This window comes from Dermacentor albipictus, chromosome 8 (genome assembly GCF_038994185.2).
Source record: "Dermacentor albipictus isolate Rhodes 1998 colony chromosome 8, USDA_Dalb.pri_finalv2, whole genome shotgun sequence".
Lineage (NCBI taxonomy): Eukaryota > Metazoa > Arthropoda > Arachnida > Ixodida > Ixodidae > Dermacentor > Dermacentor albipictus.
In genome coordinates this window covers 133,730,857-133,748,196 of record NC_091828.1, presented here as the reverse complement: position 1 = coordinate 133,748,196, position 17,340 = coordinate 133,730,857, and the positions used below count along the sequence as shown (strand labels likewise).

General features: G+C 49.8%; 1 protein-coding gene across 4 annotated transcripts in view; it reads right to left on the bottom strand.

The window, feature by feature from the left end:
• The window catches only part of LOC135913477 (4-pyridoxate dehydrogenase-like), a 158,867-nt gene that overhangs the window by 1,953 nt on the left and 139,574 nt on the right, over nt 1-17,340 (bottom strand). For 3 of the 4 annotated variants that reach the window (XM_065446032.2, XM_070524537.1, XM_070524536.1), the window contains 2 exons: nt 2,638-2,857; nt 809-1,196 (listed from right to left, as the gene is read on the bottom strand). In XM_065446032.2, coding sequence (XP_065302104.2) covers nt 1,061-1,196; nt 2,638-2,857 — 356 coding nt within the window. In that variant the 3' untranslated portion in view covers nt 809-1,060. Of the gene's footprint in view, nt 1-808; nt 1,197-2,637; nt 2,858-17,340 lie in introns of those variants that run through there. The other variant, XM_065446033.2, reaches the window with a different exon arrangement.

Sequence of the window (17,340 nt, the reverse complement as noted above, 5' to 3'; positions counted from 1 at the left end):
AAACAGACATGGAATATGTTCTACATTACGGCCGTTTACGAAAAAATTAGCCCCTCATTTTATCCAGTTATGTCAGCGCAATATCAAAGAGAGAGGGGCGAAATAAAGGTGAAAAGTAGGGACGATAACCCGCACAAAAAAATCGGTTTGCTACCTTACACTGAGAGTTGGGGAAGGTGGAGGTAGAAGGAGAGAATAGGCAGAGCACAGGCACACAGTCGAAGCCTTTCATGATCAGCGCACAAGATCACGTGCAGCAGACTGAGAAGGAGAGAAAAAGAGCTGAAAGGCAGGCAGGTCAACCAGACAAGCGTCCGGTTTGCTACCCCACACTTGGAGGCAAGGGAAGGGGCGCATAGAAAGAGGGAGAGCACTGAGTGGACGTGGTATGATGCAGAGGCACACCATTGCTGGGCTCTCAGGCCGGTGCACTTCGAGTGCTGTACTAATGCACAAATCACTTTTCCTTCCTGTTACCGATGTGGCCACGGTTCGAGTATCTTTCATTCAGAGAACGGTCTCGGGTCCGGTCGGATTAAAGTCGTCCGGAGTGAGAGGCGTTGTACGTCGTAACGAGGACAGATATGTAATAGGTGCTCGATGGTTTCCTCACACCTACAGGAGTCGGGCTAAGTCGGGCTATCGGCCATTACCACAGGATAAGAGTAAGCGTACGCAAACGACGCTCCGAGCCAAAAGCGGCACGGCAACGCTGCTTAGCCGCGGCAAAGGTTTGACGGCTGTCGTAGCCGTAATAAAAGAGGCTATAAAATGTGAAGCACGAAACGGTAGCAATGCCGCGCCGTTTCTTTTCTTGTTTTGGGTTTGTTTATTTATAAAGATGAAGCCAGTCTCTCTAAATCTTGTCTACAGCTTAAGCACCATGTAAATAAAGTGTGACCATTAGGCAACTAACGTGTGCGCGGCGTACTGAGACACTTCGAAGGTTGGCTTCACTCCACTACTGCGCTGACGAGCGGAGCGCTTCAAATGTTTTAGTTTTCTTTTTTCTGGCAGCTATTGGATTGCTTGTGCCGTCAGTGACCACACCAACGTCACCTCAGGCGTTGTCCTTCAATATAATAGCCGCCGCCTTGGCGCCGATCATCAAGACCGGCGCGTTGGTGTTCCCTGTTGTCACAGCAGGCATCACCGAGGCATCGGCAACTCGAAGACCCGTCACGCCTCCTTTCACCCTGCAGTTGAAATAGAAAGTATTAAGCAATTGTGTCGGAAGTGCAATCTGGCGGGTACACTTTCTTCTGAGAGTGTGAAAGAAAAATGAACAGTAAATGCTAAAGTTTAGAAGCAGACATCCAGTAGCCGTTACTTATACTGGGTGTCTGAAAAGTGACTGTGCAGTGAGAACATTGGCACGTAGTGGTGAAGAATGCAGAAAACCTGGTAATGACGACACGAGCGTTTTATTGGGCGAACTTTTGCCCTCAAGAAACAGGCTACACTCAAAGAACGGCGACAGCGGCGAACGCAGTCGGCGTTCGGCTAAAATCTGATCTCCCGGTGAAGCGCGGCTTTATATGTATGTATATATATATATATATATATATATATATATATATATATATATCACACTCAAAAGGGAAAAAAGGACGAGCGTTATGGCATATGTATTTGCACACGTTTAGCTCGGAGGACCGGCCTTCGTCGCAGTGAATGCCAGTGTAGTCGCGTCAAAGTTATATATCTAGACACCAGACTTGTATCACATGTATCACTTCGTCCCACACGAACATGCGCATAATCAAGCCCTACACAAACAAAATGCAAAGCGACTACCTGGTGAAAAAAGTGTAAAAGGAGCCAGGCAGTTCTGGAAAACACAGCAGATAGTAAAGGTCACTACATGTAATCACATAATGATGCGGTTCTAAGGAATCGCAAGCTGTCCTTGGTTCCAGTGTTTGTCGGCTCCTGATGATACGACTAATAAAATGTCGGGCCCCTCCGGCGGGTAACCCCCTTTCTTCTCGTGTAAGCAGTACACGAGTGATAAATGAAGGCTAGCGTTATATTATGCACTGCAGCAGAAAGCAGGATTTCAAAACGCAAACACGGACAGATTTAACAATGCCCACTTGGACAAAAAGCGGTGTATTATGCATTATAAATATCAAAATGATGAAAGGATGAAAGCGAACGCCGAGCGCAGCGGCAGATGAAAGACAGCTATAGCGAAATGTGTTAGAGGAGGAAAGCGGAGAAAGAAAGTGTGATGAAAGCGTGAGAAGAAAAGCGTAGTGCCGCGCAAGAAGGGCTTTGCGGCGACGATAGCTACGAGATGGCGCCAGAGTAGCGCGCGTCGCCTGTGTGGAAAAAAAGCGCTGCATGAGCGGACGTCTGTCTGCGGCGGCTGCCGTGAATCGCGCCTGCGCGTCATCCACGCGCCGCCTCTCGCGACCTCCCGATTTGCGAAGCAGTAGCGCTGCACACCGCTCCGTCTGTAACTTGCCGCACGAGACAGATTGTCCACGCCAGCCAATATAACGCGAATGGAAACACGTATACAGCTGCGCTCAAATTTCGCATTAGGGAATATCGTAAAACTACCAGTGAATTATTTCTTGTTTGTTTTTGTTTTGTTTTTCCTTTCCATCCTGAGTTTCACAGAGCACCTACCTCAGCCTTTCGTCAACCACCGCCAGAGAGTGGTTTCCCATGGCGCAAGTGCAGCACACGTGCATGGCCGGGAATCCGGTCTGTCGGAGAAAGCAGTCTAGATACGCGGCGCTCCACACGCTGCCGGCTCTCAAGCACGGCGGGTAGGGCACGTCCCACAGCTTCGCGCCGATATTCCTCAGGCCGTCCGCCTCCAGAAGCTTCCGTATCTTCATTATTCCTGCGGGATAGCAAACAATAACAAATATCACATAACAAATTGTAGTAGCGAAGCGCTCTAAAAATTAATGAGTAATAGCGACATGAATCATCTTCATTCTGTCTGGTTATTATGCCAGCGGTTCTAAAAATTAATCTGCAGAAAACTAAAGTAATGTTTAACAGTCTCGGAAGAGAACAGCAATTTACAATAGGTAGAGAGGCACTGGAAGTGGTAAGGGAATATATCTACTTAGGGCAGGTAGTGACGGCGGATCCGGATCATGAGACGGAAATAATCAGAAGGATAAGAATGGGCTGGGGTGCGTTTGGCAGGCATTCTCAGATCATGAACAGCAGGTTGCCATCATCCCTCAAGAGAAAAGTGTATAATAGCTGTGTCTTACCAGTACTCACCTACGGGGCAGAAACCTGGCGGCTTACGAAAAGGGTTATACTCAAATTGAGGACGACGCAACGAGCTATGGAAAGAAGAATGATAGGTGTAACGTTAAGGGATAAGAAAAGAGCAGATTGGGTGAGGAAACAAACGCGAGTTAATGACATCTTAGTTGAAATCAAGAAAAAGAAATGGGCATGGGCAGGACATGTAATGAGGAGGGAAGATAACCGACGGTCATTAAGGGTTACGGACTGCATTCCAAGGGAAGGGAAGGGTAGCAGGCGGCGGCAGAAAGTTAGGTGGGCGGAGGAGAATAAGAAGTTTGCAGGGACGGCATGGCCACAATTAGTACATGACCGGGGTTGTTGGAGAAGTATGGGAGAGGCCTTTGCCCTGCAGTGGGCGTAACCAGGCTGATGATGATGAAGATAATGATGGTTATGATGATGATGATGATGATAATGATGATGATGATGATGATGATGATGATGATGATGATGATGATGATGATGATGATGATGATGATGATGATGATGATGATGATGATGATGCTGCTGATGATGATGATGTGCAGTGTAGAACTCTCCATCGAGCGAGGAGAAAACGGAACGCCGTCAGCCTTTTAACACGACAGCGTTGAAGGACCCGTGTCGCAGAAAATCCGGCGTCGGCGCCCGGCGTCCAGCGTCAACCGTCGTTCGGGCAGAAAACACTGAACCACGTATACCCAATCACGCAAACCCTCCATGTCGCGCAAGGAAGTTACTGAACTAATTGAACTTCTCAAGATATCTCAGAAAAATCATAAAGTACAACTTGCACACAACATACAGACATGATGGCGTCGGATTGTAATTGGAATATACGAGAAAACATAATTCTGTTACTGAAAACACAAGCGCTTTTCGCAAATCTCAAAGGCCATAAAATGACGTACCCGATTCCTTGCAAGAGCTCCAGATGGCGCTCGCCTCCGCCGTATCGTAAAGCCGTATCACGCCACCGCATCGGCTTGAGATTTTGTGGCGAATGGACTTGCTTTTCAGGGCTCCGTGGCGGCGACAAAATCACCAGTTTTTGTGCAGGCTTTGAGCTTGCTTCTGTGTTTGATTTGCCGGTTATTTTTTTTCCTTTAAATTGCAATTGAGTGGTTTTCTTTGTTCCTTTTCTTTGTCTCTCGTATTTCGTGTGCGCGGGTGTGTTTAGTGTACATTTGGTCTTGCAGGATGGTTAGAGCGCCCTTTCGCGCCACGTGCTTCAACACGTGCAGCCGGATGGGACGTTGAGTTATTAGAGAGACTACTAGCTATTAGTAATAGTCGAGGCTAATAGTTGAGTTGACTACTAATAGACTACTGATAGTTCACTAATACTTGAGACTAATAACTATTAGTAGTTTTACTGTGCGTGTATTGGTAGGAAAGTGAGAGCGTGGCCGCGTGGTTTAGCTCGTGCGAGAGCGTGTCATATCGTGGGTCTCCGCAGCATTGATTGCTTTTGAAACAGTGGTGAGAGTTGCCTTGTGACATTTTGAGGATTTGGACCCTGTGCGTATCGGTTTTTGCTAAAAGACACGTGCTCTGCATTATTATATTGTTATAGTGTTTTCATCAGAAAAAGCTGTGCAATACATCGTAAAAAAGCCGGGAAAGCAGGCAGTGCACGGGGCGTCCCTCAAGGCGGATGAGGGGACGGATGAGAATGGAGAAGGAATCGAGTGAACCGGCACACACTGTGATGTCGTTAGTAGGCTGCAGAAAATGGAGGCCTTCCAGGAAGAGCTTGTCAAGCAGGTGGAACAGCTTAAAATGAGCTAAACCGGGAGCGTGATGCACGGAAGGTCGTGAAAAAAAAACGAAGTAACCTAGGAAAATGCGCCACGGAACTGCCACGGAACGCCACGGAACGCCACGGAACGCCACGGAACTGCGCCACGGAGCTGAACAGGGCCGCCATTGTGAACGAGAATGCGCGTGACAAAGAAACGCAGTCCCCCGACGTGACAGGGGAGGGAGTGCTAGCAAAGTACTTGCAATGCGTGCAACATGGAGAAGGGTTAGCTGGAAAGAGCGGCACCTACCTTGAGGCCGCCACGCGGAAAAAGCAGGGGAGCAGGGGACAATTCCCCTTGTCGAGTCCGAATCAAGCGGAAAGGGACAAAGGGCAGCTGGGAGAGGTAGGAGAGAGTGAAAGGGTGATTATCGCCGGCGACTCAAACCCGGCTGTGTGCTCAGAAGCAATTGTGGAGAGGGTGAAAGGCAATAAAATAGTGGCGGTAGGGACATTTCCAGGGCGGACACTGGGTTCTGTCATGGAGCGAGCAAAAGAAAAGCTCGCGGAAAATGCCCATCTGCGCAACTTTGTCATAGTAGCAGGTGAGCTAAATGACGTCCTAAACAGGAAAGGGACAGGACTAGCCCAGCGCTTGGGGAAGGGAGTCGACGACTTGCGCGAGCTATCCCCACAGCCGTGGGGATCGTGGTGTGCACGGTGCCGGAGGTGCCAGTACGTGACAGTCACGTACAAAGAGCCGTAGTGGCTGCTAACGAGGCGATATGGAAAATGAGCCGAGAGAAAGGCTTCTAGGTTGTGGAAGTAAACAGAGAAGTGAGAAGGTGTGGGGGTTTTAAACGAGACGGAACCCACTACAATTACAAGCTGGCACGAAAAGTGGGCTGGCGACTTGGTGGTCACGCTGTTGCTTCTTTAGGGGGCCCGCGGGCACTGAGGAGGCTAGAGTAGGTAGTAATCAAGAAGGTTTCCTAGGAGAACATCAGAAGAGCATCGCCGTCGGAGGAAAAGCAGGAAACCAAGAAACAAAGCTCGCCATGCAATAGGCTACATAAGTATGCAGGGCGGCAGAAGAAAGGAAAAGTGGGCAGAAATTGAGGAGCAGTTAAATAGAGAACAAATGTGTTTGTACGAGCCAGCCTGAATGCAAAGACATGACACTGGTAAATATGAAGACGAGTCAACTATCATCGAGGACGACAACGTGTCGAACACTTCAGATCTAGACATGGACGAGAGTGGTTTCCTAATTGTGCGCCATCGTAAAGACAGGGCGGAGGGCATTCCTGTGTTAATCACTGCAGCATCTGAAAGAGATTAATTAAGGCAAGTAAACCCTATTGTCCTGTATTCTGAGCTTGAAACGATTCTCGGTGGAGCACCAGTGAAGAGCCACTTCACAGCACAGGGAGCATTGCTCTTAGATGTAGAGACAGGACAAGGCAACGTCCTTCTAGAGACCAAGAATATCGGCGGCATAGTCATATCTGCCCGTGTCCCACACACTTACATGAAAAACACGTGCATTGTTAGAGGAGTCCCTAAATGGCACTCGGCTGAAGAGCTACTCACCTACCTGAGACCTCAGGGAGTTTTCCATGCAAGAAGAATCATCCGTCGGGTCCAAACCTTGTCATCTGAATGGGAGTCAAGGCGCACTAACTCGGTGGTTCTCACATTTGCTCCAAATTCTGAACGCCCGGAGAAGATCAACCTTGGTTTCACCAGACACGAGCTTGTCGACTACATGGAGACACCACCACGCTGTTTTAAGTGTCAGCGCTTCGGACATATCGCTAAGTACTGTCGTGGGGAACAGAGGTGCAAGCGCTATGGAGGACCTCATGACTTTAAGACGTGTGCAAGTAAAGACAACTTTGTGTGTGCAAATTGCGGCGGTGACCATCCTGCTAGTTACGGTCGATGTCCTGCGCGGACAGCTGCTCAGCGAAGAAATAAGTTGTTTGTTCTGGGTCCAAAGAGTGCAAGCGCACCATCGAACACGAAGAAGACGTCCAGAGCGCCACAACTAACTGGTTTGAAAACAGAGTACGCATCTCATTTTCCGCGTCTCACACCAATAAACGAAGCTATTGAACCAACGAAAACGGTCACAGCCGCTGAGAAACCTGTTCGAAAAGAGTCCGAAAAACGCTTCATGCGGCCACAGTAAATCGACCTCAAGTACCACTTGGAAACAGTCAGCAGGAAAACTGCCAGTATGTGATACGCGCTTTGTTCACGGCACTATGTTCCCACGTCGCGAAGATGCCTGCTAGTTCAACGAAGGATATGCTGTAAGTGCTGGCTCTTGAGTCAGTAATACTTTGCTCTACTTCCACATACCCTCAGTAGCATAATGGCGATTTCTCGCCCACTTGGTCCATTCCGCCGTCCAAAAGTGCCCTTAATAATGCAGTGGAACTGCGCCGGTATTCTACAGCGTCTTTCTGAACTCAGTCTTTTCCTTCGAGACATACCTATACCAATTCTAGCCCTCTCGGAGGCCGGTCTCCCAAATGGAAAGACGATCCCAGGGTACATCAGACATGGAAATCCGAGTATACCATCATTTGCAAATGGAAGTGCGATGATATACATCAGGAGAGAAATACCTCACGTCACCTTACCAGTGCAAGGCCTTTGTTCTACCATCTTGGAAGTCGCCGCTGTGCAAGTGTGCCTAGGAAAACGAAAACTCAGTGTGGTGTCGGTGTATATATAAGTCCGCGCAGGAAGGTCTTCATGGAGGCGTTTATAAAGGACCTTTGCATTCGTTGCCCCTCTCCTAGAATAATCTGTGGCGACTTTAACGCACATCATTCGCTTTGGGGAGATAAGACTGCAGATTCCCGAGGCAAGGAACTTGTCGCAGCCGCGGATGCTGCTGACTTATGTATCGCGAACGATGGCAAACCGACTTTCTTCAGACCACCAGATTCATGGAGTGCCATAGACCTCGTGATACATTCTACAGAACTTGTCGTATCGTCAACAACGGCCCCAGACAGGATGGGCAGTGAGCACTTTCCGATCTTCACCAACATCACCGGATTTCACACTGCTGGGCGACAATTCTGTGCTGTGACACGCTGGGACACATACAGAGAAGCGTTGGATGCATTCCCTGGTGAGCTGTTCGCAGACATGCTACGGAGCAAAAAAAAGTGGCTACCTCAATGCTGAAACTGCCAGGTCATTTCCCTACTCCTGATTTGAAACTAAAGAACCTCTGCGCAGCGCGTAGGAGAGCGGAGCGAAAACTAATGAGAAAAACGGGAAATCCATCTGCGAATATTGAATACAACGGCATAAACGCTGTCATTCGTCGTCACACAAAAAGGTTAAGACCAGTTCAATGGGCTGCTTTCTGTGAGAGTTTATCGGCGTTTACTACCATGACAAGGATATGTGGAGTAATGAATAGCCTATCCGGAAAGATTCGCCTACACAGGCCATCCGAAGCACTTGCTTTAAAGCAAGGAAAAGATTTGCAAACCCTTGCAGAAGATTTGCAGACGTGTACACATCTAGCAGATCAGCAGGAGTATCGAACCCTCTATTGTCTGAAGCATTCCATACCATGGATACACCGTTCACCTTTCGTGAGTTGTATTTGGCGCTTAACAAATTAAGAAGACGCTGTGCTGTGGGTCCCGATTCGATCAGCAATCAGATGCTGACAAATCTGTCATATGAACGAAAACGAGCCCTTCTGGACATATTTAATCACGTCTGGAGCACAGGAGAGATTCCAAAAGCGTGGAAGACAGCATGGGTGGTGCCAGTGCTCACGTCCGGAAAGGATCCTGCAAATCTCACCTCGTATCGGTCAGTATCGCTAACATCATGCGTATCAAAGTTGATGGAAAGACTAATATGTACGAGGTTAACATGGTATCTTGAGCAAGGAAATAGACTGCCATCATGTATGACCGGATTTTGTCCATGGTTGAGTGCCCAGGACAGTGTCTTGGATCTATTAAGCCATATCGAGCACCATCGCGTAGACGGCCTTTCCACACTCCCCGTCTTTTTGGATGTTGCCAAGGCATACGACTGCGTCCTTCATACAGGCATCATCAACGGACGCCGAGCCATGGGCGTCTCGGGAAATGCTCTTCAATTCGTCCATGAATTTCTCAGTGACCGATGTGTCCAAGTTAAGCTCGGAAGTAGAATGAGTGACAAGCGACGAATTTCCCTCGGCGTCCCATAAGGAAGTGTCCTATCTCCCTTGCTTTTTAACGTTGCCATGGCCAGCCTTCCAGATGCCCTGAAAGTAGGCCGGACGGCAGTTAACATGTCCATCTATGCAGATGACATCTGCATTTGGATCTCGGAGTACCAACACAAACGTTTGGCCCGGATAGCCCAGGCCGCAATGTCCACTATCGATGGCCACTTATCGACGCTTGGCCTATCTTTACCAGCAGAAAAATCTGCCTTCATGCTTTTCCCGGGAGCGAGACGCAAGTCAACACGTCTGACACTGAATATCAGAGGGCGTTCAATTCTTCGTGCAACTCATGTTCGATTCCTGGGTGTCACCATCGATAACAAGCTACTATGGCGTGGTGCGGTCGAAAGTGTTGTGGCTGCATCAGTGCAAAGATTCAACGCACTTCGTCGATTGGCAGGTGTACGTTGGGGAAACAATCCTATATTCATGCTTAAACTGAACGCTGCACTGATAACAAGCCGCATTCTCTATCAGCTCCCTCTGATATCACCGTCATCGAGTCAATTCGAGCACTTGGAGGCAGTGCACAGAAAGGGACTTCACTTGGCGATGGGAGTTCCAACGGCGGCTTCAAACAAGAAAGTCACTAATGAGGCAGAGTCTCTTCCACTCCGCCTCTTGGCATCTCAGGCCATGCTGACGCAGCTATTAAGGCTGGGCGAGTCACGCGTAGGCACGGCGCTTCTCCGGCGGCTAAGAGCAAGAACTCGCTCACATTTCCATGCGGCGCTGAACACCTTCTGATTTTTAGGATTGCAATGGCCTAAACGAAGTCACCTTGACCCACCATGGTCTTTTTCGGACGTGACCTGCAGCCTCAATGTACCCCACCTACCGACGAAACGCACCATTTTAACTGCCGAAGCAAAGTTTATTGTGCTGGGCCACTTGAGCACTGTGTTTCAAAGCCATCTACAAGTGTACACAGACGGTTCGGTGTGCGCACAAACAGATAGCTGCGCAGCGGCATTCTGCATACCATCCCTTGATGTGTCATGGTATGGCCGACTGGATCGCGTAGTTTCCTCTACAATAGTAGAAAGCGCCGCAATCACCGCGGCTTTGCGGAAACTACGGGCCTTTTCTGCACGAGATGTCGTGGTGCTGACGGATTCCAAGTCAGCATTACAGAGATTACATAGGGGCCTACCTCTAGAAAAATTTAAAAGGCAGTCTCTCGCACTGATTGACGACCTAACCAGCAAAGGATTTAAGATAAGGTTTCAGTGGATTCCATCACACGTAGGAATTGATGGAAACGAGGAAGCTGACGCCCTTGCACGCCTAGCGCTGACATGTGGCCCAAAAGTGAAAGCTCGAAAAGCTTCTAAAAACCATAAGGGTGCGATCCGCCTTCACTTTAGAGAGATGCACAAGAATTCACACGAATCCTGTGTGACTCATGGATTTACACGCAAACAAGCGACGCTTCTATACCGCATCAGGACCGACTCCGCGAACACCCCAGCTTGGTTATTCAAGACTGGGCTTCGCGCTTTTCAACTCTGTGTTTTCTGTGGTGACATTGGCGACATCAAACATTTCATTTGGCTATGCCCGCAGTTTGACACAGAAAGAAAATGATGGTCGACAGCCTACAAAAGAGCGGTCTTACGCACAGGACCGTTGAAGACATTGTTTTCCTCGGAGGACCCGCGGCATTCAGGAAGAGAGCGCAACGACTGCTGATAGCCTTCCTGCGAGACACGGGGCTCATCGACACCTGGTGACACACCCCTGAATCTCAACTCGAAGGAGGATAAGGCGGAACAATTGCCGGCTATGTATGCCAGGCTAACCCCGCCTGCTTCAACATAACCACCACCATCACCCATCAGACAAGGTTTCCCACATCCTCAAAGGCATTGCCGATGACGCCTTCAACTTGCTCGTTTTCTACAACGTGGCGACGGTGGGTGCAGTTATAAAAGAGTGCTGCCGCCTGGAACTCGCTAAAATCCGACGTATCGACCAGCAGTTTGCCCGCCTGCCCAACACCCCAGTGACTTCTTGTGCCGACGCTCCTCATGCCAACAACACTGGCGATGTTACCAGAATCGTCCGGCGTGAAATCGAGGCAGCCTATCCGGCTGCCTTCGACTCCAGTCCCACCAACACAACTGCAGTCACGGTTTCTCTGATCCAGGCAGTTGTCCGCCAGGAGTTCGCAAACATGGGTCTTCACACCATCTGCTCGGCCCATCGCCCTGATACCCACCCGGCTTCTTCGATTCCGCCCCGTCCCGCATCTTCTTACCCACCACGTTTCCGCAACCCATCTGAATGGCGCACTGCTGACGACAAGCCCATTTGTTTTCACTGCCATCGAATCGGTTACATTTCACGGCACTGTTGCAGTCGCTGGAGTTCCCCGACCAAGTCTACTTATACTGCCTACTCTCGCCCCCCAGGTGGTCCTTCTCGTCCCTCTGCCGCCGGCTCCGATAATGCCGCCACTGAGTCTCCTGCGCCGAACAGCCCCTATTCTCATGCGCCTTCGCCCCAACGACGACAATCTCGCTACCCCTAGCCCAGTCGCTCCTATTCGCCGACTCCTTTCGGACGCGGCTCCCAGCCAGAAAACTAGACGATGCAGCGCCTCGAGGTGACGGTGCATTGCTCCGAACTGAGGTGAAACAGCGCGAAAAAGACAAGGACACAAGGAAACAAATACCACAGACAAGCGCTGACTGCCAACTGGAAGTTTATTTGAAAATCACCGGACATTTATAGCTTTCATCAGCATAGGCATGCGCACATCATTCACAAAAACATCTGCAAATCATCATTTTAATCTTTCTTCCAAGCGCTGACTGCCAGTTGGCAGTCAGCGCTTGTCTGTGGTATTTGTTTCCTTGTGTCCTTGTCTTTTTCGCGCTGTTTCACCTCAGTTCTAAGTATGAACCAACTAGCCCTCATCAAGATCTTACTAATGCATTGCTCCCTACGCCGCTAAATCCTCTACTGACGTTGCCCACTCATCTAAACCTTCTTGACGTGCAAGTCGACGGCGTTTCTGTATCTGCTCTTATAGACACTGGGGCGCATTTGTCGGTGATGAGCGCTGACCTTCGTAACCGGCTGAGGAAAATAATCACGCCCGCCACGACACCTGTTGTCCGTGTCACCGATGGCGGAACAGCCCCCTGAATTGGCATGTGTGCCGCCCGCGTCTCTTTCGCCAATCGCTCCACTATCGTGCTATTCACAGTCATCGTCCACTGTCCCCACGACATCATCATCGGCTTAGACTTCCTCTCCGCACATTCTGCTCTAATCGATTGTTCCGCCAGTACTCTGCGCCTTTACCTGCCTGTTCTGGATCCCGCTGTACCACACCCAAGTCGCCTGAGTTCCGTCGACTTCGTTCGCTTGCCACCTTCAGCACTGACTTACGTTTACTTCGTGTCATCCCCACCAGTCCCCGACGGTCACTACATCGCGGCTCCTATGCAAGACGTCCTCCTTACACACGGGATCACACTACCTCATACAGTTTTATCTATTACGGCGAAAACCAGCAGCGCCCTCGTTACCGAGGATGGCCGCCGCCTCGTTTGAGATCGAGCCGGAGGCGAAGACATGTAATAATAATAATAGAAACTTTATTGCACTGGAAAATATGTGAAGGAGGGGCGGTCGGAGCCTCTCAGTCGAGGGCCCCACTGGCCTCTGCCGCCTGCCTGACCTGGCTAATAAAGGACTTTGCCTTGCCACGTCGGAGTGGGCGAGTTGTGCCTCCCACTGCTCCATTGTGTTGCTGGTATTTCGCCTATGAGGGTGCTTAGTGCACTCCCAGGTTATATGTATTAGGCTAGGTATGCCACCGCACCAAGGACAGTTGGCCCTATAACGAGTGGGATACATGATGTTTAGCAATTTTAAATGGGTGAATACTCCGGTCTGTATTTTACGCCAATCGGCGGCCTCTTCCCCGCTAAATTGTGGGCGAGGCGGCGGGTATTTTCTGCGGACTCCGCGCTGATGAGCAAGGATGTCTTTGGCATTTAAATTTGTGGAATTTTGTGAGGGATAGTGCGGGTTGTTGGGATTAGAAGAGGACGCCGTCGCTCGGTTAGTGAACCCTCGAGCTAACGCGTTAGCCTTTTCGTTCCCCTGTACCCCCGCGTGGCCCGGGCACCAGAGTAGGCGATGATGCTGGTTGAAGGATTTGGGGATTATCGCGAGGCGAGCCGCAGTCACGTGCCCCTTGAGAAACATGCGACATGTCTCCTGGGAGTCCGTGGCCACGACCGAGTCCCTATGCGAACGCTCCGCGTGAGCGAGTGCGATCGCCACTCCTAATATTTCAGCCTAGGTGGGGGATCCCACCGTGGCCAACGCGGTAATTTGCTGTTGGCTGATCGCGTTCACGACTGTCAGGGCGTACCTCCTTTGGTAGCGCAGCCGGGTCGCTTCTGCATACACAGCTGCGTCCGTGTAGTACGTGTCGTACCTATGGTTTATTAGAGTACGCTGATTGAATGTGTTGTGCGTGTGCTTTGCGTCTTCCTAGGTATACTAGGTATACTTCCTAGTATACTTCCTAGGTTTTTTTTTGTACTCGGGATGCATATTCTTTGAAATTGGGGCTACTGTAATTTTGGATCTCATCGAAGGAGGGAGAGGTACGGCCTGCTCTGTGAGATAAATGGGGTATGCTGGGATATTGAGTCTGGCTAATATTGCCCTACCAGTTTTTGTGAAGCTGAGGCGCTCGCTCTGTCGCATCAGGGTGGCCTGCCTCAGTTCGTCGAAAGTATTGTGCACTCCCAAAGCTAACATGCGCTCCGTTGAAGTACACTTAGGCAGGCCCAGAACAGCTTTGAAAGCGGTTCGGATTATTGTGTTAGCCTGCTTTTCCTCCTCCCTGTTCAGGATTTGGCACGGTAAGCCATACGTTATTCGACTAACCACTAAGGCCTGTACGAGCCTTAGGGTACCGTCTTCTCGCATTCCCACTTTTCGATACGTCACGCGACGTATCATTTGGGCTATGTTGTGGGCTGTGGATTTGAGGGTCTTGAGTGTCTGTAGTGCTCACCCGTCGCTCTGAAGCCACAAACCCAGGACTCGCATCATGGGTACCTCTCGGACTGATTGGCCCTCAACCACGATGTTAATCGATCCTCTGGATTTGTAGCCTTTCGCGTGTACCCGGATGACCTCAGATTTTTCGGGTGTGCACTTCAGGATACTCCACGTAGAACATTTCTCCACCGCTAATACTGCGCTTCCTTCGCGTATATTCCTTATCCCCTAGTGAACCTCTGCTCGTCCACCACGTGTTGTCGTCCTCGTAGAGCGTGTAACCAAGGTCGGGTATCCGATCCAGATCACGCGCGAGGCGACACATCGCCATGTTGAAGAGAAGAGGAGATAATATAGCTCCTTGAGGTGTTCCTTTGTCAGGCATTTTAAATAAATCCGACGTGATTTGGCCAATACTCATGCTCGCCTCACGGTTGGAAAGAAACGCTCCTAATTGTGTATGTGCGCTCACCACAACCCGCGAGTTCGAGTTCCTCTAATATTGCGGCGTGAGAGACGTTGTCGAAGGCTCCTTTGAGGTCTAGTGCTAGGACTAGTCTCTCGTCGCCGTACGGTATATTAGTTAGAATTTCCTAAGTAGGAGGAACGCGCCCTGGCAAGATAAACACGTGCGAAATCCTATCATGGAGTCCGGGAACCAGCTCCGCTCTTCCAGGTATCGCAGCAATCTGCTATGGATAACCCTTTCATACAGCTTACCCAGGCAGGACGTGAGCGACACCGGCCGTAGTGTATCAATCGAGCAATTCATTTTTGGTTTGGGGATCATGATTATTTTAGCCAATTTCCACTCTTGGGGCAAGTCTCCCTTGGCCCAGCACTCGCTATTGAAAATATTTGTTATTTTCGCTTGGGCTACGGAATCCATGTTTCGAATCATTGCATTTGTGATCGAGTCTGGGCCCGGTGCCGAGTTTTTAACTGCGGATTGTGCCGCCTCATACACTTCCGCGTACGTTATTTCTTCGTCTAATTTAGGGTTCGCCTCCCCTGCGTATTGTCTCTTCGTGTACGATGATCCCGTGGCAGGTGAAGGTCCTATGTACTTTTTCTGAAGAGCATGGACTATATCTTGGTCTGTACCCTCGAAGTTGTCTACTATAATTTGGAGCTTCTTGTTTTCTCAGCACGCGTGCTCATCGGGTCTAGCATACTTCGTAGTATTCGCCACGTATTGGTCGTTCTCAGAGTTCCTGATAGGGTTCCACAGAACGTCGGCCACTCGTTTTTAGCGAGCTCGTTGGCGTGGCCTTGGGCTTGTTCTGCCAAGAGAGCGATGCGTTGGCTCATGTGTTTGTTTAGACGTTGCCTTTTCCACCTCTTGGCCAGTTTCCGCCTCTCTTCCCATAGGCTGACCTGGTGAGAGTGTATCACCGGCACTTCCGCTGTACCCTCAATGGCTTTAGTGGTGTCCCCGTGTGCTCGTCGAAGGAATTCAGTCCATCCTCGCATGTTGGTCGGGGCTGTATACGACTCCTCCAGTGCTCTCTGGAGTTCTCTATAACTAGGCCAGTCAGTTAATTTAGTCATTCCTATTGTTCTCCGTATGTTGGGCGTGGAGAGCGCTACTCGGATTATGTCGTGATCGCTTCCCAGGTTTTCCTCAAAGGAAACCCATTGTGCGTCTTTGATGTTAATTGTAAAGGCACGGTCGGGCGCCGTGTCTCTGCTGACGCTGTTACCCGTGGGCGTTGGTTTGCCGATCTGATTGATTGCCCGTAAGCCCAAGGCCATTGCGGTGCGTGCGAGTAGGAACCCTTTGGGGCGACGTTTTCGCGTATCCCCATAGTATGTGTGGTGCATTAAAGTCACCCACTATCACCGCCTTATCCCTGGTGCCCGCTAAATATTTTGTTGCTGAGAGAATGTGGGGTAGGTCGTCCCCTTTGCTTTTGGGAGGACTGTACAGATTTGTGATTATTGTGTGTGCCTTACTTCGTTTCTTTGGCATCACACTGATAACTATGGAATTAGTCTCTCCCTCAGCTTGCGGAAGTGTTAATAATTGAGCGTTTATCGACTTGCTCACCAGCGTGGCGACCTCCGAATTTTGAGGATCGCTCAGACTGTAGTATCCCTGCAGTTTGGACGGCTTGGCCCCGACCTTCTGCAGACATATCACGTCCGGAGCGATTCCGGAGTTTTTGATAAACTGGTGGAACACCGCCGCTTTCCGGGAGAAGGAGCGGCAGTTCCATTGCCATATCTCTAATTGTTCTGAATATTGTATTCCTTGTAATTTCTTAGCGTGATCAGCCATGTTGCGCACACTTATTTTAAGCCCGTGACGTTTCCGTGTCTGAGCCATCGGATTCTGTTACGCAGTGGCTTATTTTAGATTTTGCCGAACCCGCTCCTATCGCGACTGCGCGTTTTTTGGTGGGAACAGCCTTCGAGACTGTTTTAAGCTGTTCCGCCACGAATACCTTGTGTTTCTCGAAGTCGTTCGTGCATAGTTTTGGAAATTCCGTTAACCTTTGGGTAACTTACGTCATCATTTCATGCATAAATATTTTCAAGTTTTCCGCGATCATTGTCTGGATCTGCGCTGCCGTTATCTGCGCGTTATTTGAAATTCGGGTTGTCGGAGACTGCGCGGAAACGGAGTTTATATCTGCCGCCGCTTTCGTTTTGGCTATTTCTTCAGACTGACTCTGCGTTTCCAGCTGTTGTATTGTGCTATTGAAGCGCGCCTCTAACTCTGACATTTTTTTCTCAAGTGATTGTCCTTTTTGTTCTTCTCCTGGGGGCTGTTCTCTTAGTCGCGCATTTTTCTTTTGCAATTTCAGAACACGTTTATCATTTTCATCATTATTCTGTTTTGGAGCAGTGGGAGAAACAACCCTCGCCCAGCTCACCTGCTGTTTTTTAGGCAGTGGCGAATTCGACCGCTGCGAAGCCCTGGAGCTGGAGGGGTCCCTCGAGGGGGTATTGCTTGCTCTTCGCTCTGCTTCCGTGTAGAAATCTGGATCTCGATCGGCACCGGTATAAGTCCTCCTCTTCCGTCGACTCTAAC